We start from the raw sequence: 25,483 nt of genomic DNA on the forward strand, positions 1-25,483 counted from the left end.
AACGCTAAACGTCAATCCACAAACAAACAGTCTAAGAACAGGAACTGATACCAGGCTTTGCTCAAGTGGGCCCAGCCCGAAAGAACCCAACGGGTTTTTCGGGTTGGACCCACCTGAAAAAATCCACGTGGGTTTTTGAACTTTTTGTTAGTATATTATTGGTACAACTAAGGTGATCACATTGAGAAGTTATTTTTATCAGATTTTGAACTTTCTTTGGGCGAATAATATGTTTCACGTTTAAGGTAGACAACAACATTCAACATAAGACCTTTATAAAGTTCTTAATGCACTGAATGAATGAATGAATGAAAAAAATAACCTTAGCTTGATAATTATGAAGCAAATTAATGTGTGGATTATGCGTATAGCCTATTTGAAATAAAATAAGCAATTTTATATTTTAGTAAATACTTTCCGTGAACAGTGTGCTTCCAGACTCGGCGCCGCCGAGGGATGTTATCTCTCGTACGTTGACGAGTTTAAGGTCATAGATGCCGGTGCTAACAGTAAATACGTAAATACATTACTAAAACTATTAGTATTATTTCTTACCTTTGATGGTAACAAAATAAAATTTGATTTTCCAACAACAACAGTTTAGTTCAGTCATTTGTTGCTACCCTTCAAATAAGCATTCTGTACAATTAACACCAGCAATAGTGTAAAAATCAAGAAGCTTAATACTCGGAGCTCCCAAAACTACGTAACGCTTACTATTTTAAGTGCTGAATTCAAACTTCAGTATTAATGGAACTTTCGATGTACAGTAAAGCAAGCTGCATTTTCAGGGAAAACCCGTCGTGAAAGAAGCGTTCGGGAAATTCCCGCAATTGAACCCACAAAGCACCGGAAGTGACTACTTCAACAATAAAACTATTTATTTTAAGCTGGAAGATATTTAATTTCATTTAACATATAAACTACGGGATATTTTGTTTTCAAAATACCCCTTTTCTTGTCGTAACTACGGATATTTCGATTTCGAAATGGTACCACAATAACTTTTGTAACACGTTTTGTTTAATGTGCCTTCGATAAACAGGAGTGAAGAAATGGACTTCTTTGTAAACCCTTACGAAAAAGCTTAAGGTACGTTAAAGGTAAATTACCTCCGTAGTTTAAAGGTTAAAGAATTTACCTCCGTAGTTTAAAGGTTAAAACATTTTTAAACATTTACTTTATAAAATATGAATTATAGGCCTATCTTTGTTAATTGTTTTAAATTCACTTTCAGAAAAGAACCGTCTTACAACAAGTGCCCGGGAAATTCCCGTAACTGAACGCACTAGGCATCGAAAGTGAACTTCAACCATAAAACAATTTATTTTACGTTTAAAAATATTTATTTCATATAAGACATTTTGATGAAATATGTCTTTGTTTTAAATTAATATAGCTATTTGGTATTCATAATTGGAGAACGTCACTGAGGCTCCTGGGATGACTGGGATCTACATTTGTTCGTTTGTCTGCCTGTACCACACAGTGTTCAACTTTCAGTCTTTTAAAGTTTTAGTGTACAAGCTGGAGACGCTCTAAATTTTCTGTATAGATTTTGGCGGCATACCAACTTAAAATTACAAAATGGCGCCTTTAAAAAAAAAAGTAGCGGATATCCACGCTACAAAGGACAGTTTTCGGTCTTTCAAGTTGAAATTTTCAGAGTAGAAGCACGAGAGACTAAATTAGCTGTATATATTTTGGCGGCATAAAATTACAAAATGACGGCCATTATTCAAAATAGCAGGTATCCGTGCTGCAGGGTGCAATTTTCGGACTTTTTAAGTTGAAATTTTGAGGATAGAAGCACAAGACATTCAAAATTTGCTGTATAGATTTTTTCGGCTATCCAGTATAAAATTTGAAAATGGTGGCCATTTTTCCAAAACAGCTGTGAATAGAAAATTGTTTCAAGTTGTGACAATTATAAATCTTGAAATGTAAATCATATTTTAACATTTTTGCCCCAAAGACACTGAAATATTTTTATAAAAAAACAATTAAACCCGAAAATACCCGAAAAATCCACATGGGCCCAGGTGGGTTGGGTTTTTTCAAAAATACCCGGGTTTTATCAAACCCTGGCTGGACTTTGGATTGAAGAAATTGCCGAAAGATGGCCATAAACGTTGCAACACGACTAACAGAGAAAACAAACGACCACAATATTGCAAAACTTTTAATCCTTGGCTTATCTTATATTTTCTTTAGTAAGCTTCTTCATAGAGTTAGCGCTCTTGCCTTCGATACGAGATCTTCGTGTTTCATTACCGGTAGGACTAGATGTGATTCTGATCCTGCATTAAAACTAACAAGGAAACCGATTCAAGTGTGACACGAAATTGTGGATGAGTTTATGCGCAATCGAAGTGCTTTTGTGAACAAAGAATTCCATTAGAGCGAAAAACCCTCGATCTCAACCATTGCGGAGATACAGAGGGGAAAGGGGACAGCTGGTGCTCTGATATTTTGCAGATTTTTGATAATGTTTCAAGTGAATATGTTTGAAAATTGTATTTAAACCTTAACAAAGATGCACCAGAGCAAATAAAAGTGGTGTTGAATGTTGAGGTGGGGGGCGTAGCTTTTACCCGGGGCCGGAAAAAGAAGGGGCAATGAGGGATAACAAACGCATTTGTACGAAGAACTATATTATATATTATTTGCTAATATATTATGTCTTTAGTTTGTAGAAAACTAGAAAAGATTATATGGAAATGTATTAATTATATTGGCAAAGGAACGGAGACCTTATAATGTGAACAAAAATGCAACGTCATATTCTGTGCAAAAGAGCTGTAGAAAAACAAATCAAATAATATGAAACAAACACATATTGTTGCAAAAACGTAAGTACGACCGTGTGTAGTTGTGTGACATATATTAACACGTAAAGTATGAATCAATAAACAAAAATAGTATCTCACACTTGAAAAACGAAACTCTGTATCACATAAAGTTGTTGCATGTAAACAACACGGGCATCAGAAAGCAATGTAATTCCTCACACCTTATAAATATTTGGAAAGTTTGGACGGCCACCATTTTTTAATTTTTTTAAAACCCTATTTGACCTGCTGATGCTTTTCTTCGATTCGGCGTACCAAGAAACCTATACATAAACACCTTACACACCTACAGGGTGTCCGGAATGGGACTGACGGTTTTTAAAAGTATATAGTTTAAATATGGTCAGGGATACAGAAAAAAAAAACATGCATTTTAAACAACTCAAAAAATTTATTTGGTCTTACAAGTCACTCTAACTCAGTGTAACTCCACGTATATCTCTCTCTCCACGTATTGTGTAACATCTGAGGTGTTACTGAAGCAATCGCATTCCTAATACGGTTCTTCAGTTCATCAAGATAACTTATCTTTTCACCAGAATACACAAGGTCTTTGATATACCCCCACAGGAAAAAGTCCAGGGAGCAACATCAGGAGAGCGTGGAGGCCACATAATTGGTCCATCATGGCCTATCCAACGGCTAGGAAATCAGTATCAAGGTACTCCCTCACTTTTAGGCTCCAAAGTGGCGGGGCATCATCCAATTGGAATATCACTTGAGGTTGCAAATGACGAGGTAACTGGGGAACATCAAAGTGTTGAAGCATGTCTAAAAACACATTTCCTGTTATGGTTTGCTCTATGAAAAAAAAAAAAGGAGTCCTATAACTGCATTATGTGTTAAAGCACACCAAACATTCAATTTGGGACTGTCTCTAGAATGTTCTACGTCCGCATACGGATTCTCAGATTCCCATATCCTAACATTGTGTTTGTTAACAGCCAGATAAGTGAAAAGTTGCCTCATCGGAGAAAACAACGTTCAATAGGAAATTATGGTCATAATCAATCTTGTCCAGAATTTCAGTAGCAAATGCTGCTCTCTGTGGCTTATCGTTGGGCTTAATTTCTTGTAACAATTGCACCTTATGCGCGCGCAAACGTAATCGTTTGTGTACCACATCATGCACTGTTGACTTTGGAATTGCCAATTGTCTGCTCGCTGCGCGAATTGACTTCCTCGGGCTCCGTGAGGAACACTCTTATTGCTTCCACATTTTCTTCTGACACGCGATTTACCACCGCTGTGTTGTTTCACTACACTCCCCGTTGATAAAAAATGATCCTTCCACGCCCGGATACTGTTGCGTGATGGAGGATCCTTGTGGTAAACACGTCGAAAGTTTCGTTGAACTTGAACAGCACTTTTTGTTTTTGCAAACCACCACACGCATTGCGCCTTTTCGACTGCCGACGCCATTTCTGTTTATCGGTGATACTAGCGCCGTCACCGGTAGTTGTTCAAGTACGAAAATTTGCTGAACAAAACTTTTTGAGTTTTCCTTCAATATTAATGTTTTTTTCTTCTGTATCTCTGACCATATTAAAACTATACACTTTTAAAAACCTCCAGTCCCATTCCGGACACCCTATATTTCGGGCATCAATGGTTCTCCATTATTTCCCCATCCCCTTCCAAAACATTCTTTCCCTAGAATTTTTATGTACTCCTCTGTTTTATAACCCTCATGTCTAAGGTGTCATATTACTGAAGTTTCGTGGATGAAGAAATTCTTCATTTTTAAAAGTCTCTTTTATTTCTACTATCACTACATATTCAAAGAATTAGCAAAACATGGAGCACCAACCTTTATCTTATTCCCCTATATCTCCGAAAGGTTGAGATCGAGGATTTTTTTCCTTTAATGGCTTTAATTGTACACACAAACACTTCGTTTGCGCATAAACCCGTCCACAATTTCGTGTCGCACTTGAATCGGTTCCCTCGTAAGTCCATGTTTCATACAGCCTCGATACTTTAAAAAAAAAAAAAAAAAAAACTAACTTTTGAATTCCACAACGACCAGCTTTCCTTTGACGTGAAGGACATGTGTTTTGTAACATAATTCTTGATTTCCTATTACACGAAACTGAAAGGCAATATTTACTCATTTGCAAAATAAAGTATATAAATCGATTTTTAAAATATATAATAGGCTTTATACCAGAAAATTTTCTTTATGTGTAATCTTTCCTTGAACTAGGTTTCCGAAACTCGAAATCCCTTTGTAAAATTCCTTGCGTGCTCAGCGTATGTCTTTGAATATACGGATATTTACAACAAACTTGTTAATTTTTGAGCTATTTCTTGATTCACGTTTGGTAAATATCGTGTTCAAACTTGGTAGCTTTAAAATTAACCCCTTGGGTACCAGCGACATCCATGAGGATGTGATGAAAACGTATTCCTTGATTAGGGTCGTGTTAATCCTGGAGATGCTGAAATTTGTTAGTGGAACAAGGCAAGACTTAAATTCTACTATTTCTCCTTAGGTGAAGCATCTTACTGACAAAAAAGACAAAAGTGTTGTCTCAGTAGATGGCAGGCCTAAGGGGAAAATGCAATTACAACACATATTTGTTTGTTTTGACTATAAACAATTAGCAACTTCGAGATCTATTTCGAAATTGGAAAAGAACAAAATTTGATCTCCGGTCAGTGTTACCAACCCGAAGCAGAACATCAGAACTTCCCTTTTTCTGTCGAAATATTACACAATGCAAATAATTGGTTTTATCAGGTATTCCCATTTGTCACCATTATATATATACAAACACGAGTGGTAGTTCAAATTCTATTTTAAAAGTATGGCTCCGCTCATAAGGCCTCAGTGTGAGATAAAAAAAAAAAAAAGTTGAAGTAGAACCAACTAATACAATGTTTGTCAAATTGTGGTCTGCTGACCTCAATTGGTCGTCCAGATTTCAGCTGCTTTAACTGTTTCGCCTGTTTGAGCTGTTAGGTGTTGCTTCACGGATGATTCAAGCAAGGACAATAAAATACGTGCAACAAAGTTCGGTCACGTGCATAGGAGTTGCTAACTATCGAACGAGAAATATGCTAAATCACAACGCATGTCTGCACAACATACACAAAGATGCAATTAATAATGATTTTTCTTTCTGATGTTAGCTTTACACTTACACTCGGTTAATGGAATTACTTTTTTATACTTATTTTTTTGGGTGAAAATGTAAAAAACATAAGTTAAGACGAATAATAATAATAACATTTGTTAACATAATTCTTTACATTTCTACAGCAATGAGTGATCTCTCCTCTCTTTCAAATTACAATATTAATTAACATAATAAGCTGAATTTGACGTTAAACTTCGACATATTAAGCATATAATATTAATAATGTCTTCTACGAAGAAATAAAAAAAAAAAAATACAAACTATCCCAAGAGGGATTGAATAAACTTGAGATTGGTGATTTGCGTTTCACATACATAGTCCGCAGCACTCGGAACTACTTAATATAGTGTCATAAATATCGAAGTGGAAATACTGCTGTTACTTAGCTGGTTTTCTCGTAACAGCATCAGGTTACTTGCCTGAGCAAATTGTCTCACCAACTTTTCACAGATGAGCAGAATCGTGAAGGAGCGTTATCTAAATACAGTAAAACCTGCCTTCAACGGACCCTTTATTAAACGGAAAACTGTCTTAAAGGGAAATATTTCATGGTCCCATGGATTTTGGAGTAAAAGACATGTAAAAGTCCCTTTATTAAGCGGAAACTGTGTTACGCGGACAACGGAAAGCAAAATAAACCTTTAACGGAAAATTCTGAGTTTCAGACTACATCGTTTAGAAAATTTTTAAACATCCTGTGAGAGGGTAAGCATATACTGTCTGCGATAAATACTTCGTTCTTTTGTTAAATCTTTATGGGCAGTGTTGACCTTCGTCATTCACTACTCATATTCAGCTCCCACAATTTTTCGCTAGTCCTACGTAGCATGTCAGCTGTCAGTCTTCTTTGTAGGCGTACTTCTGTTCCGCTTGTGTAGCAACTAGCGACAGCCAACAAAAATGAGAAGAAAACTGACAAAACAAAGTTCTGGAAAAAAGGAATTGAGGTAAAGCAGAAGTTATATATCTCCATCACGTGTCGTGAAAACAAGGAGGAAAGAGTTCAGAGGACTTTCAAAATTCCAGAGAAAGCTTTTCTGTGTCCTGAAGTATACCGCAGCCAAGTAGTAGCAATGTATGCAAAAAACCCTGCTTGACTATTGGGAAAAATAAAGGAAAGTGTGCACAGCATATTTCGTGTTTATTTTAAGATTTTTTTGGGTATTAATCCGTAGAAGGAAAAAGTACTGTAATTGAACAAGTTGCGTACATCAATATATTTTCTCATTATGTCCGTTATAAGCATATATATTTTTTTAACGGAAAGGTCTATCTCCATTAAGCGGAAACCTGTCTTTAACGGAAATTTTTGCGAGTCCCGCTCGATTCCGCTGAAGACAGGTTTCACTGTATTAAAATAACAATAATAATAATAATATTCAAGTGAACTGCCCATCACACACCACAGTTAAGAGTATCAGATATACATTACACAAATACTAACAGCTTATATAGATTATTGTAAACTATTCTTGAGAGCCTTCAAGAATTGAAAAATGTAATAATAATCAATCTTCTATCAATTATAATATAAAATTTAAAAAAAATAATTAATATAATTTCAAAGTGTACATATACCAGTATTAACATATGTTTAAAGAAACAAAAATGATGATTTTGCTTTCAAGAAGGGCAAAAAATAGGACGGTCCATACAACAATTTGACTAAAATGTGGTCCCCATTTGAAAAAGCTTAAGAAACGCTGAACTAATATAATGCTTTATGTTGCAGATTGGATACCTACTCACGCTAATGCCAAATTTTGATTGAAACAATTATGGTTCCTTGTTAACGCCAAAACTATTTAAGATGAAGCTTTGCACCTTAGTTCTACGGATCTAAATCACATATATCCCGCTGCAAGGGCACCCATTAGGGGGGCAAGGCGGGGTGCTTGCCCCCCCTAGAGGAAATCGTACTTCGGGAAATCAAAAACCCAATTGAATTTTTACAGTAGTTACAGCAAAATTTGAACCTATATTTGAAATGTGGCGTATACTTGTTCCCCCTTGGAAACCACAATATGGGCGACCTTGTCCCGCTGCGAATCGAACATGAGTCTCTCACATCAAAGGCGTGGGCCCTAACTATTTTGCCACCGGAACTTAGGTATGGAACGCACCAACTCATCTATACTATTGAGTGTTCCTGATAAATTATATGCAAATTAGATAACTATACATATATGTAATATTTTCTGTGTACTTACCGGCAAAAGGTGCATCACCCAGGTATTCTTCGACGTTATCTGTTGAAACACTCTTGTCCGATAACGACACACTACTTGATAAGCTACCACTGGAGGCATCTAAAGATGGGAAGAAGTCCTCCTCCGTCTCAGTTTCAATATCCCTCGACCGCCTCTTGTACTCCTGGGTAGGAGAGAAACATATTAGAGACAGAACTTCTGAGCAGATCATATTGAAAAACACCCAACCACCTCCCGGTAATCGAACTACACTTCTCCCACGTACGTCCCTACTACTACTTCGATTAATGTATTTCCACGCATTGTTCGAGAACACGGTCACAGTCTAAACACACACAACAAAAACAATCATTAGGTATACACACTCTGTCTCGGTCCATGCATGCTGAAGGGCACTCACTGCAATCAGTCATGCAATGAAAATAAAGAGACAGACAAACAAACAAATGATTTGAATCGGTTTATAGCTAGGATGCTCGATTAGGTACACGTTATGGATCTCTCAGTTCGTTGGTTAAGTGTAATCGGAGGTTTCCCTGAATATGGTCTTCAATCCAAAACACAAACACTCTGCATTCGAATACGGTTGTTGGATTATACTGGTGGATTGGACATTGTGAGAACCCTTTCGCTAATGGGCGCCAACCAAAAGCTACCTAGCGTTTGCTGACATTTAAATATCATCCGCGTAACCTATAAAGTTCAGAATATCTCCACGAGGATAAGGGCCTCTCAAGATCTGACATTTCCGACGACATCTATCACTCTTTCTTCTCGTAAATTGTTTACGGCATTTCTTTCTCATTATTTTGTAACAATCAACTTTTAATTCCTCACGTTATTTCCAGAAAATTAAATTCTTAAGATCATCCTTTGGTGTTGAAAAGCATTTACAACACAAATTCTTACTCCATATGAAACAGAATAAATTGAGTTAAGTTGATTTTGAGTTTAACGTCCCGTTCAGCAGCGAGGCTATATGAGACGTGGACTACTGATTAATGTGCACACCAAAGGCGCGTACGCTAAGCAGAACTCCGGAATAAATTGAATTGGTAGTCAAGTTTGAGGTGTTTCGACAATGAAGTTTTACGGTAAATATTCAATTGAAAACTAGACAAGCAATGGGTGAGTGAAGAAAATTACACATTGTGGAATGTCACAAGAAGTTTACAACTGCCCATCCTACAAATGATAGAACTCAGACATGTAAGATGCTTCAGGGAACACAGGAGTGAATACAGATTTATCATAGATGATAAATACTTTACATTATATATACACAATAGTTCAATGTATATTGTGATGTGGCCCGGAAGACTCAGAAGCAGTTACACACACGGCCGCTAGACCCGCAGTCTCTCGGACAGACCCGTAACATGGTGACCCAGACAAGAGTTGTGACCCACGTAACCCAAGACCTGTCCTATCACTGTATTGTACAGTATCATTTTTTTAGGTTTTCGACCCGATACGATTCAGAGACGACGAACTCGACATGGGGAACGTAAGAGGTTGCTATTGTTAATTAAAACAAACATGATTCTCCTGTTCTTTCTCACTAAATTTTAGTTTCCTTCTTCGTTTGTTGTATGTATCTGCGTGTGTCAATGCACTGTACTGAAAGATAACTACAAGATTTATTAGAATAAACACGTGAGAACCATATAAGAGATATGCTGCACGTTTTTGTTATGAAGCAGCGTCCAAGTTTAATCGAGCGAACCTGTAAAATAGGTCGTTTAGAAGATAAAAGATGGCGCTGAACCCAAAAAATGTTTTGTTAAATCTTTTAGTGTAGACTATGTTTAAAAACCACTGTATTATTTTTCAGTTAGGAAGTATCTACTAAAAAGGTTAAGATTTTGGCGCGGTAAAACGAAGAAATGGGACTAATAGTGCAGGGCTGACTTATTTCGTTTGTATAAAGTTTTACCGTACACAAAACACAGTGAGAGTAGACGTGCTTTCGCAGAGTACTGAGTAAATTCATATCAAACCAACAAATGATGGCTGCTGATTATTATTATTATTATTATTTCATTTCAGTTCACAAAGTTGTACTATATTTGGAGAGGAGGAAAGAAGCATTCATTTATTTTGTTAGATGATCAGTTTTTTCTTTCTTTTAACTAGCCATTTTATATTAACGTGTAAGTGTATTTTGCACTTTATAAAAATTTGCTGTAAATGCTGTAGCTCCAGTATTTTTGAAGATATTGATTAAAAAATAAAGTATGCCTAATGCACATTCAAGCCTAACACTACAAATACCATTTAAAAATTGTTGAAAATTGTCCGAAAAACGAACTTGGCATTTTTAAAAATCAACGTTTCAAAGAAAAACATTAGTCACCGCTCATGTTTTTTCTAGATATAAACTTCGTAACATACTACAGGGTAGTCCATAAGTCTTAGTACAGTGGATTATTTAGGAAACAAACATGACTAAAGCAAATATGACTAGCGGAGGGCGGACTTGGGTAAAGGAGCTACCGATTGATGCATGCATGGTGAATGGCGGCCATCTTGATGGCCGAACTTCTTGGATTCAGGTTATTTTTTTCAAATAGGAAGGCAAGAATGTAACACATCAATTAACACTCTTTTCTTCAGGGGAATGTAGAGCCGCAAGCAGAAATGCGTTATCATGTCCCGTTTCAAAGTTATGACGTTCCAAAGTTGACAGTTTTCAGTTTCCTTGCAGGGCGAGCGACATGGCATTAACGCTGGAAGAAAGACGTGACGCCCAAAATTTGACAGGTTTTCTTTTCGTTGCAATTAGAGCAAGATGGCACTGACGAAGCAGGAAAAAATTTACATCATCCTAATGTCTGGGGAAAGAAGCAGTCATGTGATTGCCCAGGACTTCAACGCGCGCCACCCCAAAAGACCTGCAATACGCCAAAACACCGTTAGCTACCTCATTAGGAAATTCAGTGTAATTGGTAACGTTGCAGACAGACCACGGTCAGGTCCCCCACGAACCGTGACAGATGAGGAGACATCCACAATGGTGTTTGCTGCGAGTGTGAAAGATCCAAAGCGCAGCACAAGACAACTATCAGCGATAACAGGCGTACCACGTGCTTCTGTGATGAGAATTCTCCATACGATCAAGTGACATCCCTTCAAGCGGTAGCTTGTCCACAACCTTTCAGAGGATGATCCAGACTGGCGCATGGAATTCGCCAATTGGGCTTTGTCACAATATGACCGAGATCCGCATTTCCCAGCCAGCGTTCTCTTTACAGACGAGGCAAACTTTTATTTGGATGAGGAAGTGAATCGCCAGAACATGTGATATTGGTCGGATGCAAACCCACATGCGATCAATCCCTGCAAGAGGGTTACCCCTGCTCATATCATGGTGTGGTATGGCATATGGAACACATCGATAATAGGACCCTTATTCATTCCTGGTACCCTAAATGGTGTCCGATATCTGGACATGTTACAGGAGTTAGTGTTTCCGTTACTTCTCCGCCGTGATGCCACTTTGTCGCGATATTTTCAGCAAGATGATGCCCCACCGCATTATGCGCTGCCTGTGTGGGAATGTTTGGATCTGCATTTTTCTGGACGTTGGATCGGTCGCCGAGGCCCTGTGGAGTGGCCAGCCCGTGTAGCCGCACCTCACTCCCTTGGATGTTTTTATGGGGACACTTAAAACACCTGGTGTATCAGAAGAAGATTCAGGATGTTGCACACCTACAGGGACGTATTCAGGACGCTTGTGATAGCATCACCGCCGCTGTGTTATTACGGATTCAGGAGGACTGCATTAAGAGACGCCGGTCGGGCAATCGCAATAGACGGGCAACATGTGGAGCACATCCTGCAGGGGACTTTGGGGCATTATAATTTTGGAACGGGACATGATAACGCATTTCTGCTTGCGGGACTGCATTCCCCTGCTGAAAGCAGTGATAATTGATGTGTCACATGCTTACCTTCCCATTTAAAAAAAAAAACTGAATCCAAGATGGCGGTCATTAAGATGGCCGCCATTCACCACGTATGCATCAATCGATAGCTCCTTTACGCAAGTCCGTCCGCCGCTGGTCAGATTTGCTTTAATTGTGTTTGTTTCCAAAATAATCCACTGTACTGACTTATGGACCACTCTGTATTTCATAAAAGAGTTTGATATTTGAGTCTAATCTTTGTGTTGTTGTTGTTGTTATGTGTATTCAAAAATATTGCGATTTTTTTTTTTGAAAATCCGCAATGTTCAACCTGAAATATATATATATATATATATATATATATATATATATATATATATATATATATATATATATATATGTATAAAAGAGGGGATACACGTATAAGATATCAAATTTTCACAAAACAATTGTAGTAAATTATTAGGAAGGCGTACGCGTGGCGGTCATCTTGGAATATGACTACCACTTTGGTTTTGCACCACTTCCAAGCATGAAATCATCTCATCCATCATCACCAGTGACATATTTTATAGGCTACCAAGCCTACAGGCGGTAGCCCAAAAATATTACAAAATAAAAATAATTATAATATAAACTAAATTATATTGATAATTTTATACCTTAGTATCGTCTTTCAATGATTTTGCACGCCGTCTTCGATACGACAACGCAGCAGAAACCACTTCTCTAGTTACTCTACTGCAGCAAGAATCATGTAGTTATCAGTGCACCCCTTCGCTCCACCTCCACCCACAATGTACGAGCGGGCTGTCAGGCAACACCAGTTATCTCAGAGAAATCGGTTTCTTGGGCGTAACTGAAGAGAACAGGGAAATTATACGAGTAATAACAAGACATTTATGGAGGCTCTGGGAATTATCTCGGACATCCTGAGTCTCGTTCCGTAGCGTTGTGCGTCAACACAAGGAAAATTGTGTGTTTTATAGTACTTTGCGATAGTTGGCATAGCTGTTATAAATACTTGTTTCATTATTTGCGATTCGTTGTGAAGGCTCTTAACAAACTGAGGCTTCTTCGTTGCTAATTGCCAATTTCAGCGTTCTTTATTACTCGAATAGTTTCCATTTACTCTGATGACTAGGGTTATCACGTATCCAATGCAAAATGTAGAGCTACTTCATGCAACAAATGAAGGTAGAAATGCACGATCTTTTTCTGTAATACTGTAATATAAGTCTTGCTAGTGAAGAGAAACTCATATTTGTCTACTTGATAAAAGGGAAGTGTGTTGTTAGTTTCTTTCTTACTTTGAAGACTGTATAATAACGAGGAAACTACACTGCAATAATAATAATAATAATAATAATAATAATAATAATAATAATAATAATAATAATAATAATAATAATAATAATAATAATAATAATGTACAACTGTTATAAAGGTTAGTGGTAGCCCACGCCATCAAACCAGTATCTGGCACTGATCATCACTGCACCCAACTTAACAGAAATGAGTAGAGAATAGCTCCGGTAAAATTTTGCAAGCCAAATGTGAATAAGCTCTCCGTCTACAGGGTCTAAGGGTAAAAGCATTAGGTGTGAGCTATTTCCCTAATATCTTTAATACCTTTACTCAAACTTTAGGAGTGCCGAATGATTTTAGTCTTACACGTAAAGGGTCCAAATGGATGAATCGAGTTGTGGGATGGGATTTAGTGTGCTTGACAGAGGAGGTGAAAATATGTACATGTGCAAAGTTATACCGGCTGAGCGTCATAAGAAACGGAGGGGGAGGTGGTCAAAGTTGAAATGAAATGAAATCTTTAAGTTTTACGTCCCACGGTTATGCCGGTTAGGCTAAAGGAGACGGTGATTATGAGAAATTAATGAAATGGTGGAATGAAAAAAGTAGGAGGAAACGGGAGAACCCCGAGAAAACCCACGCACACGGTTTGTCCACCACAAAGTTCACACGGCGGGAGCTGGGATCGAACCCGGGACTTCAAGCACCAGAGCTGAACGCTCTACCACTGAGCCACGGCGGCATCTACGGGTCAAAGTTGGTGGGAAAAAGGCTACCTAGGTATACCACGTTATTGAAATACATCAAATAAACTGTTGAATCGTGAAAACAGTGAAAGACAAACAACGTAAACAATAGTAGTTTCACATAGAAGAATCCGAACTTTCAACTACGAGTATCACTCTCCTAAATTTTCGTAAATACATTATAACTATAAAGATGATTCTAAATCGTCCAAATAAGTATAGATAACAATGACTTAACTTCATAATTGACTTTGTGAGAACATAGTGGTCCTAATTGATATATCACATGACTACCTTTCCATTTCAAAAAGTATGAGATTTCAAAATGGCGGATTTCAAGATGGCAGCGGAGATTCGTGATCTACTCTGCCCATTCTTCTCTTGCCAATATGTGAAACTACCATCGTTTACGTTGTCTATCTTTCACTATTTTGACGATTTAACAGTTTTATTTGATGTATTTCAATAACAGCATAGCACTTCTCCAAACCAATTTTGACCCCCTCCACCTCCGTTTCTTATGGCACTCATCCGCTATAATTTTGCACATATACACATTTTTACATACTCTATCAAACGCACTATGTCTTATCCCGCAATTCGATTCATCCATTTGGACCCTTTACTTGTTAGTCCCATTTCTTCATTTTACTGCATTTTTGTAAACGTAGTTAATAAAATAACACCACCTCCTCGCCCACAAAATATAATTTTCAGTGCTTTTCAAAAAGCATTGTTTTTTCTTTTTCTTTTTCTTTTCTTTCTTTTCTTTTTTTTTTTTTTTTTAAATGGCTATTATACTTTTAACCACGAGAACGAGTCGGTACAATTGCGGTGCTCGTAGCGATAACACTAAGAACGCTTTCTTTTTGTTTTACACACAATCGTTGTACAGATGTACGAAGTACACAGTGAGACACTGGGGAGACATGAACGATTTTGTGGCGAAACCAGACTTTCATTTCCGGTATGAAAAGCAATCCTTATTTAAAACTGGCTGAAGGTGTTAGCAATTTAAATATTATACACAAACCGTCATGTCGCTTTGTTTGATGGCTTTTGAGACAACTCATACATACGTATTCATTTTTCAACCTTTTTGTTTTCTGCTTTACTCTTTAAAAAAAAAAGTTGGGGGTACACTTCGCTTGCTTCACAAACTAAACGTGTTATACATTTCCTTTTTAACATCATAAACTTTCCTTCTATCTCCCTGAATTATGAAGTAGAGAACAAACAGAGTAAGAAACTGAAGAAATAACCGTTTCAGGATGTCTACTAAAATTCCAAAATGAAATTTCGCGACGTTTTCGTGGCCTTTTCTTTGCCAAACCATAAAATTTCGTAACATTAAAACTAATAATAGTACCTATATTCTTTAGCACTTATCTTTATCTTATCTTTACTTTCAAAAGTTGTTCCGCGGAGCGGTGAAAACTTGTGGCCTTATGATGGGTCGTTCTGACGCGTGATTAGTGCCATACTAAAGAGTCCTACTAACAAGTTTCCTGTAGTAGTCAGGCCTTTAGTATGACGTTAATCATATGTCAAAACGGCTCTGCATAAGGCCCTTCGTGTCTTCTCACAGTTGAATAAGCTGGTTAGATGCGTAGGTGGTTTCGGCAATGCGATGGGATTTGCATCGCCACTGCTCAATGATGCCAGTTGAAGGACAATCTCAGGAGCGAATTTAGGTGCGAATTAGACCGAGCTTTCATACATGCGATAGAAGCGTGCTTTGCTTGCGATTTGGTACCGTTTAAAGCCAACCATTTTGATGTATCATAGAACAAAATTTTCCCGCTTCTACTGATATTTGTAATGAGACAAAAAATCGTGACACAGAAGCTAAATTTTATGACTTTCATGACCGTTTTCTGATTTCGTTATTTTTGTGACCGATAGACACCATGAGCTTGTAATAGTAGGTAGTCACTACTTTATAATAAATTAAATTAAATAAGTACTTATTATGATAGGTGAATTATTTTCTGTTTTTTAGCAGCCTCTTTTAATGATGATGATCTTTCTAGAGATTTATTAAAGTTTTAACTTATTATATTAAGCATATTGAAGTTCACCTGCTTTGTACCTTCTTTCCAGCATACATTCGGTACCAGGAGCGCACCCAGAAATTTTTGTTCGGAGGGGTTCAAATTTTGAGGGTTCAACACTACACGATACTAGGGTAAAGGCACCGAATATGGAATACTTTTTGTTTCTTCTTTATTTCTCAGAAATGCGTATTCCAGAATAAAAATATTATGCATCATACTACTTGTGGTACCTTTGCAAAACAAAATACAAGTATGAAAGTTTGTTCCTCATTAATGATTTTTTACAATATTACAAAATTGAAAGAAACTCAATTTCCCATATTAGGCACACCCCGCTCCTAATATGGAACACTACCTGCTCTTAAAATGGAAAAAATGAAATGAAATATTTAAGTTTTACGTCCCACGGTTATGCCGGTTAGGCTAAAGGAGGCTCTTAAAATGGAATACTAGAACAAAACATGCTCATTTGTCTACAATGCGATGTTTGGATAATTCGAGGATGGGCACGATCTCTGCTCAGACCGCCTATCCTGGCGCCGGCCTTTGGTGAGGTTTTCCCTGCTTTCCCTCAGTATCATTAGGCGTATTCCGGGATGATACTTTTTTCTTAGGCCAGGGTCAAGTCCTTTCGAATTCGCAGACTTAATTTAAAGGCCCATGTGATCTCGGAGTTCGAGGCCCGAATATTTCCTTTGTTCCTTTCCTTAAGCTAATAAATTTCTTTCTTCCTTTCTTTAAGAGTAGTAGTAGTAGTACTAGTAGTAGTAGTTATTATAATTAGGAATATTCCAAATTAGGATCCTGCTAGTATTCCATATTGGGAAAATCGCCATTTTGGATAGTTCTCTTCCTACACACGCTTACGTGATTCTCTGTGTACTGAATCTTTATGACTTTATGGTACACTATATATGTAATCTAAATATCACAAACTCAGCAATAATACATAACTCTTTGCGTACATTCAGCAGTATGGAAAGATACGTTCGAAAAACTCAAGTTCTTCAGAAAAATATTCTGCAACAAAAGAAAATGGCTTGTTATCGTTCGGCAGCAAACCACTCATGCGCAGATTAAGGGCGCCACGGTGTACAAGTTTACGTACAGTCCACTCAGTGGCAGAACATAGCAGACAAAATAATCTGGTATTTCATATTAGGAACGTATTCCATATATGGCGCACCCACCCTACTACTATAAGGTAATATGGGACATTTCCAACACCCTACGCACATATATGTTCACAGAGCTTTTCAATTTATACGTACGAAAATGACCTCACACACAATGGTACTTCAGACATTCGCTCCCGTAAATATACCTTTTGCGTACTTCGGAAGAAATTGTGGTGTCTTTAATTATGCACAAAAGCTACTTGTACGTGATGTCGGGATTCCCCGATTATGTTGGGGAATTCTGACAATTGGTAGGGGCACTTCCGACACTTCTCGTAAATTATATTGAAAAGGTATAAAAGAAAATAGCACATCTCTATGCGTAAGTATCATGTAAGAGGAACATTTAAATACTGTCATCATAGGTAAATTTTAAAATGTTCTAAATAGTGCAAGTAACAAACCGAATGCAGAAAATGTATAAGCCCCCATCCATTTGTTCACTTCCTGGATGGAACAGGTTGGAACTATATTTCAAACTTGGACATTTTAAAGTTGTAGCAAAGCAAACACTTGTGTTAAAGATAATTAGGCAAAGGTACCCATATTTAGTGTGGTGCCTTAATTCCGGGTAGTCTGTCGTTTCACTTGAATTATGTTGCATTCTGAATGTGTTACTGCTACTGTGCATAGCAGAAGACGCCTATCGGCCATTGGACGCCTTCTGCTTTCCACACTAGCAATAACATACAGAATGCAGCACAATCCAATTGAAACAACCAACTACTCGAAATTGAGACACCACCCAAAATATAGACAATTCTTCCTATATGTTAGCTCCTATGTGTTGAAATAATATGACGTGTCACTTATATTAACATATCACTGATTTACATTGCACTTTTGACATAAGAAGAACGGATTGTTTCCTTCTTCAACGCACTTCTCATGGAACCAAGTTTTACAGTTTGTGCATTCCACACAATCATCCTCGTTTAAGATACCGTAGTACCACTCATTACAAACTCCACAATGGTCTTCAGATGGTCTCTCCACGTTTTGGAATTGACTTTTCTTTGAAGATTGTTCATTGTTCAAGCTTAATTTTCTTCGACACTTTTCCTTTATTCTTTCCGATTTTTGTTTATAGTTTGCTGGCCTCTTTCGAGAAGTCGTAGTTTCCTGACTTTTCTTCTTCATCTCAAGAATATATTCCAGAGAAGTCATCAACCGCCCGCCAGAAAGAACCTGTAACTTGTATTTCACAATTTTCGGGGCAAGTTTTTTTTTTTTTTTTGTTTTTTGTTTTTTTGTTTCGGCAAAAGCCGTAATGCATCTAACGTTGCTACAATAATTATTGGACACATGACTGATCTCTGGTTCATCGTGAAACGTGTAAAACATTAATCAGTTCAATTATTGCCTTTTAAAACCATCCACATCAATATTATTTGGTCTAGGAATTAATTCGTGCGGTTGGTACGCACACATTGAAGCTGTAGTACAAACACAAAATACATAAATACCTTAAGAAAAATATTGTCCATCGCTAGCCACCACTTTCGCCCATCTGTCAGGCAATGTACGGATTCCGTGGCGAAAGAAGTCCTCATCCTTGGAAGCGATCCAGTCAGAGACCCATGTTTCGATATCTTCTGAAGAAGTAAACCGCTGTCCAATCAAATCGTTGTTCATGTAATCGAACAAGTAGTAGTCCGAAGGAGCAACGTCTGGTGAATACGGCGGGTGGGGGTAAAACTTCCCATCCGACATTTTCTAAATAGGTTTTGACCGGTTTTGCGACATGTGGGCGAGCGTTATCATGTTGAACAATAAGTTTATCATGTCTGTTCTCCCATTCTGGTCGTGTTCTGGCCAGAGCTTGCTTCAAACGCATTAATTGTCGTCGATAACGTTCTCCATTCATAGTTTCACCCGGTTGCAGCAGCTCATAGCACACCACACCTTTCATATCCCACCATATGCACAGCATAACCTTTGCACAGTGAATATCTCGTTTTGGTTGTGATGGACCTGGTTCACCTGGTTTCACCCAGGCCTTTTTTCATTCAGGGTTCTCGTAATGGATCCACTTCTCATCACCCGTAATAATTCGATGCAGAAACCCCTTTCTGCTCTGTCGTTGAAGCAGCAATTCGCAAATGGTTTTTCGTCTTTCAACGTCTCTGTCTTTCAATTCATGTGGAACCCAATGTGACATCTTTTGAATCATTCCCATGGCTTTTAAGCGTTTGGAGACTGTTGTTTGATCAACGCCTAATGCTGCTGCAAGTTGTTCCTGCGTTTGACACGAATCCTGCTCGAGCAATGCTGTCAATTCTTCGTCTTGAAATTTTTTTGGCTGTCCAGCTCGCTCTTGGTCTGCCAAGCCGAAATCACCACTTCTAAACCGTGCAAACCACTTCTGACACGTTCGCTCAGCTAGAGCATGGTCACCATACACTTCCACCAAAATACGATGACTTTCAGTCGCACTTTTCTGCATGTTAAAGTAATGCAGCAGGACACCCCGCAAAAACACTTTATCAGGCACAAATTGCGCCATGTTCACTTAACTACAAACTGGTGTTGTTGACGCTTTAATCCACTGCCCTATACTACGAACGATACGCGATGACAGGGGTTTGCAACACATGTGTGGATAAACGGAACTGTGGGACGCTCCGTTCGTTGCGCCATCTCTTGTCCAAGCGCACGAATTAATTCCTAGACCAAATACAATATATAGCACTGCAAGAGACCAAAACTGATGAAGTGCCGGAACTGCACCAAATTTCATATCGGGAGTACCCCGAAACAGGGGCGGATCCAGGACCGACTTCTGGGGGGGGGCGGTGGGTTTCATACTGCTACTTTTAAGGGCTCCAAACTTTGGGATGGGTTTTATTTATATATATAAAATAAGAAAATTTCCTCTTCTGGGGGGGGGCGATCGCCCCGATCGCCCCCCGCTGGATCCGCCCCTGCCCCGAAACGACATGGCTACAGTAAGTAAACTATAATGTAATATGAAAACACTGCAATGAGGAAAGTAGGTCACCATCGTTAGGACACATGATGCCACAGTAACGTAAAGAGCATTTTTTTTATTCCTTCCGCTGAAGGAATAGAAAGCTTAGCTACGTGAAACCTAATTTTATATGACGCTTTGTAACAAACAAATGTTCATACACCTTTACTTGAGTTAAACAGACCTAGAGATCAACAATAACTGCAAAAACGACGAGATGCTGACACAATACAATACACACTGCATCGTTCACAACGCTACTGAATTCACTTGTCTACCACGAGGCTCAAGACTGCTAGTGTTGCAAGCTTACAAGTGTCGGGATTCCCCAAACGTCGGGAGTGCCCCAAACCACCTTATAGTACTGAACCTGTGTTATTCTGCACCCGAAAAGACAATAAATAATTGTTGAGTACTGTCACCTATATTTTTAGAAAAAAAAAATAATAATAATAGAACTGGATTGTTGTATAAGAAAAGGAAAGGCAGCAATGAAGTGAAAGATCACATTTTTACGCCACATCGACCATTTCTCTGATAAACAAGTATACTTTTGTGAAGAAAGTACAAAGTATCTATATATTAAAATGTCTATACGTTTGTGATCAAGAAAAGTTTATATGTTTGCGGCCAATTATTTTGTCAATGATACCTCGGAAACCACACACTGTAGAAAGATGCTGTTTTCACTGATCGATTGCAAGTTTTGTGTAGATTAATCATTTCTAATTGAATATTTTTTTAAAAAATGGTCGTTACTTCTTTATTACATCTTTTAAGGGTACACTGGAAGTATTGCAATTTTTAAAAAGGCATCGTATCCTACGATTTATATATTTCAATACCACACATTTATATAGGGGTTAGTTTCTCTCTCCGGCATTTGTTTCATGGCCAAATGATAATGAAAAACGAAGGATAACCATTTCTCCAGTATAAGATGAATCTTTATTGTTTGGAGTATTTTGCCCAATGAATATAATATATTACTGACATTATAATTAATTGTGTGTGTAATGTATCTGCTTATTACATACTGCATGCAAGAAGAAAGAAAACACTGATCATACATGAATAAGAAACTCCAACAGGAAGTAGGCTCAATCTTGCAAACGGTGCGAGATATTGAAAAAATAATAATCGAAAGATCTCCCCTTTATGTGGTACCCCTTGACGATTTTTATCAAGACGTCCTTTATTTGTGTCTGTGAAGGGACATGTACAGATGTTGTGAAGAATGATAAGGAGATTCATGCTCATATGTGAATGATGCGCTGTGTAGAGAGCACACGTTCAGTTAGTAAGAAATACAAAGTTTTAGAAGAGGTCTGAACTCCGGTAGACCTGCCCCCCCCCCCGTGGGTACGCCCCTTTTCGGTACCAACTTTAAGATCACTTGATGTACATTACGTAAAAACATTTTTGTTTGCAATGGGCTTGAATAATCTTGTAACTTCCTATTAAAAAAAGAGACAAGAAAAAAAATCTGCTGTGAAAATCTAGTATCATCAATTCCTACAAGATTATTCAGAATTGTGGAATATTTTGAAGACGAAGCAAAAGCTGGTGGGAAAAGGCGAAAACATCCTTTAATAATGTGTCTTCCGTTGGATATAATGGAGATTTTAAATATGTAAAAGGTAGAGTGCAAGGAAGCAGGAAGAACAAAGCATATGAGGTGAAGCTAAGTTCACATTCCTGTTATTACCAGAATTACTTAACGTTAATCTGCGATAATGTGAAAATTCTGTACACTTCAGTATTTAATTACAAAATGTATGGTATCAGAAGAACCACCATTTCACACGGAACCTGAACCGTTGATTTTAATTTTAATATTCGTCGGGTATTTACCATATTATTCTACTGCCGCTTATTCTCCCACCTTTTCTTTATTTTAACTTGCTAAACTATGATATTCATATGTACGAGAAATTTTACGAAAAAACTGCTTGTCTGTCATGTTGACAGGTATATGAGAACATATATATATATATATATATATATATATATATATATATATATATATATATATATATATATATATATATATATATATATATATATATATATATGTTTGGAATTAGTTTTCCCAGAAGCTTTTGGTGGAACTGCAGTGAGAATTTGCATTGGTTTTTATTGTTTGCAATGCACAAAGTTTTACGCAGTATATTTGACACTTATATCAAGAAACGAATACGTTTACCGATACCGTAATTGCGGGCTACTTGGACCCTTAAGGGACTACTTGGACCCATACCAAAAACTCGTTTAAAGTCCCATATGCAATGCAATAATGAGTGAGTTCAGAGCTAGATCCGTTAGATTGGATCAAAATGCAGGCGTACACACATTGAAACTAGTTCTGTGGTAGACTATGATTGAGCAGCATTGGTGAGAAAGGTCGTTGACGAAAACAGTATATTTATTGACCGCCAAACTTTTATGTGTGGACACTATTTGCAAGGAAGTGGAACCAATGCTAAGTAAACATAAGTAGTTACATATAGGTTAATGAAATTGACATGGTAAACTTTTTCATATACAATAAGATGTGCGCGTAATTGCATTATTTATGAAGTGTGTACATATAACCTGAAAAACATGGATATTTTGTCCCACCACATATTTTGTTATGTTTATCCTCCCACCCCATCCTTTGTTATCTTTAGGTATGAAAAATAAAGGTCTGTTGTCACGTGTCACACAAGTAAGGACTTTTCATTGTTTCCTTAATGATACCGGTACAAAATGGCACATCAATATAAACGATTGCCTGCAGGTCGAAAATATGCTGATTTTTCATAACAGCTTGAAAAATGTTTACCAGCAATTCAGTCGAGGAAAATGTCGCAAAAAGAAACAGAAACTCACTTCAAGATAAGTCGATCCACCATAGAAAGAAGATTAAAGAACAGGTCAAGGCAGAATCCGGACCATCTGAAAGTGTTCACTGAAGAAAAAGAATTAGCCTTCGCTATTCATCTTGATAAAGCTTGTGATTTCGGATTCTTCGTTAATTAACTTGATTTCAGATTTATTGTGAAGTCCTATTTAGCCATGTATAGGAGAACTGTCATTGCTTTCTAAGACAATCTTCCCAGTCGAGATTGGGTGAAGTTATTTTAGAAACTGCACCTCCAGTCAACGACTAGATTCGCTGCTAATATAAATAGGGCTCGTGCAGCTGTAGAAGAAAACGTAATCAGCTATTGCAGTCATTACATTTGATAGTACCTCTTAACATGTTCTCTTTGTGGTTTGCAGTAAATAAAAAATGTTGTTCTTGGAGCACCTACGTCCTACTTAGTCTCAGAGCAGATTTCAATGGTTTTCTGTAGGAAAATATGGGGGTGGGTTCAAGCAGCCCGAACGCGAGTCTTACTTGGACCCATTTTTAAAAATAATCACCTGTGCTTTGTTTTCAATATATGTAACTAAAACTGTCCTCGATATGTACAATAAAGCCTGTAGTTCCACTTAATATGGGTTATGACAATAATTTTCGAGTTTTCGTGGATGAAAACAGGCCGAAAGAACGAATTTATTGCAAAATTGGGTCCAAGTAGCCCGTATCTACGGTACGAAAATAGTTTTGTAAGCCTACATTTACATGAATAGCGCTTTGTCATCTGTTGTTCTTATGTGCTAGGAACTTACTGCAAAAATACATTGTTCGTTACTATTTAGCGCAATAATACCAGGTAACGAACGACGTATTTCTGCACTAAAAATAAAGAACAACGTATTATTGCACTAAGTTCTTAGCATATAAGAACAACAGATGGCAGACCGGTACTCATGTAAGTGTTGACAGACAATTCATAGCCTTACAAAACTATTTTCGTGACTGATTACAGAAAACATTGTTATAAATGCCAAATATACTGCGTAAAGCTTTGCTCATAGCAAATAATAAAAACCAATGCAAATTTTCACTGCCAGTTACTAGTTATTTTGATATGTTCGGAAGGCGATGTCTTTGATGTTCAAATAATACACAAGCAATACGCTATAGTGGTAGTCATTTTGAGTGATTTTTCACACATTTTTACTGTGTAGCCTCCACCTCCGTTATATTCTCTACTGAAATCGGAGGTAGTAAAGATATACCTCATCCGGTTTTACCATTGGATCCCTACAAAACGAAAACGGTCGGTCAGTTTTTTGAGATTGACTTAGCATCCAAAGAATACATTCCATTTCTCTTCTTATGCTTTTATTGAAACCGGAAGTGGTTATTCTATAACTTTTGGTTTCAACACTGCATCTCCATAGAGCAGTGTTTCTTAATCTAGGGGTCGGCAAAAAAAAAAAAAAAAAAAAAAAAAAGGTGCAGAAAATAAATGTAATTAGGAAATAAAGTGAAACCTTTGTTTAATGTCCCACGATTATCTCCTTTAGGCTAAGGGAGACAGATGATTACGGTAAGTAAATGATGATGAAAGAACTGATGGAATGACATTGTGGGAAGAAACTGGAATACCTCCTGACAAACAAAAAAAAAAAAAAAAAAAAAACAAAAAAAAAAAAAAAAAAAAAAACGGAAACGACATGTTGTTCATCACAGCTTACTAGGCCGGGAATCGAACTAGGGACTCCACGCACATAGCGGAGAAAGAATACTTTTAAAGATTTTCAAATTTCTTATTTTAATAGACATATTTTTATTTCCATACTTATTGATGGGGCACTGTGCCTCAGTGAGGGAATGCTTACCTCTGGTGCGTAGCGTCTCGGGTTCGATTCCCGGCCATGAAAACTTGTGGTGGACAATAGTTTCTGTGGGTTTTCTCATAGTACTCCCTTTCCTTCTACATTCTCATTCCACCAAATATTCCATCATCATTCGGCTGCCATAGTCATTTGTCTCACTTAGCCTAAAGGGCATTACGTGGCATGTTAAACTGAAAGATTCCATTTTTAATTTTGCTTAACGAACAGTATCCATTTTTAGGTATTAAAACAAAAAAAATCGTTCATTTTGTCTGAAACAACGCACAAGGATTCACATTCACCCAATATTATTTTGTTTAGCTTCAAGAGATATATCGAGAAGTAAACGTCTCATCTTTGGACTTCTATTTGTTTGTTAAACGCTAATAATATA

General features: G+C 37.4%; 1 protein-coding gene across 3 annotated transcripts in view; it reads right to left on the reverse strand.

Annotated features, from left to right (window-relative positions):
- The window catches only part of LOC145669648 (ankyrin repeat and sterile alpha motif domain-containing protein 1B-like), a 332,601-nt gene that overhangs the window by 88,544 nt on the left and 218,574 nt on the right, over positions 1-25,483 (reverse strand). For all 3 annotated transcript variants that reach the window (XM_081737896.1, XM_081737895.1, XM_081737894.1), the window contains exon 10: positions 8,206-8,368. In XM_081737896.1, coding sequence (XP_081594022.1) covers positions 8,206-8,368 — 163 coding nt within the window. The remainder of the gene's footprint in view (positions 1-8,205; positions 8,369-25,483) is intronic.

Source organism: Thermobia domestica, chromosome 14 (genome assembly GCF_964235325.1).
Source record: "Thermobia domestica chromosome 14, izTheDome1.hap1.1, whole genome shotgun sequence".
NCBI lineage: Eukaryota > Metazoa > Arthropoda > Insecta > Zygentoma > Lepismatidae > Thermobia > Thermobia domestica.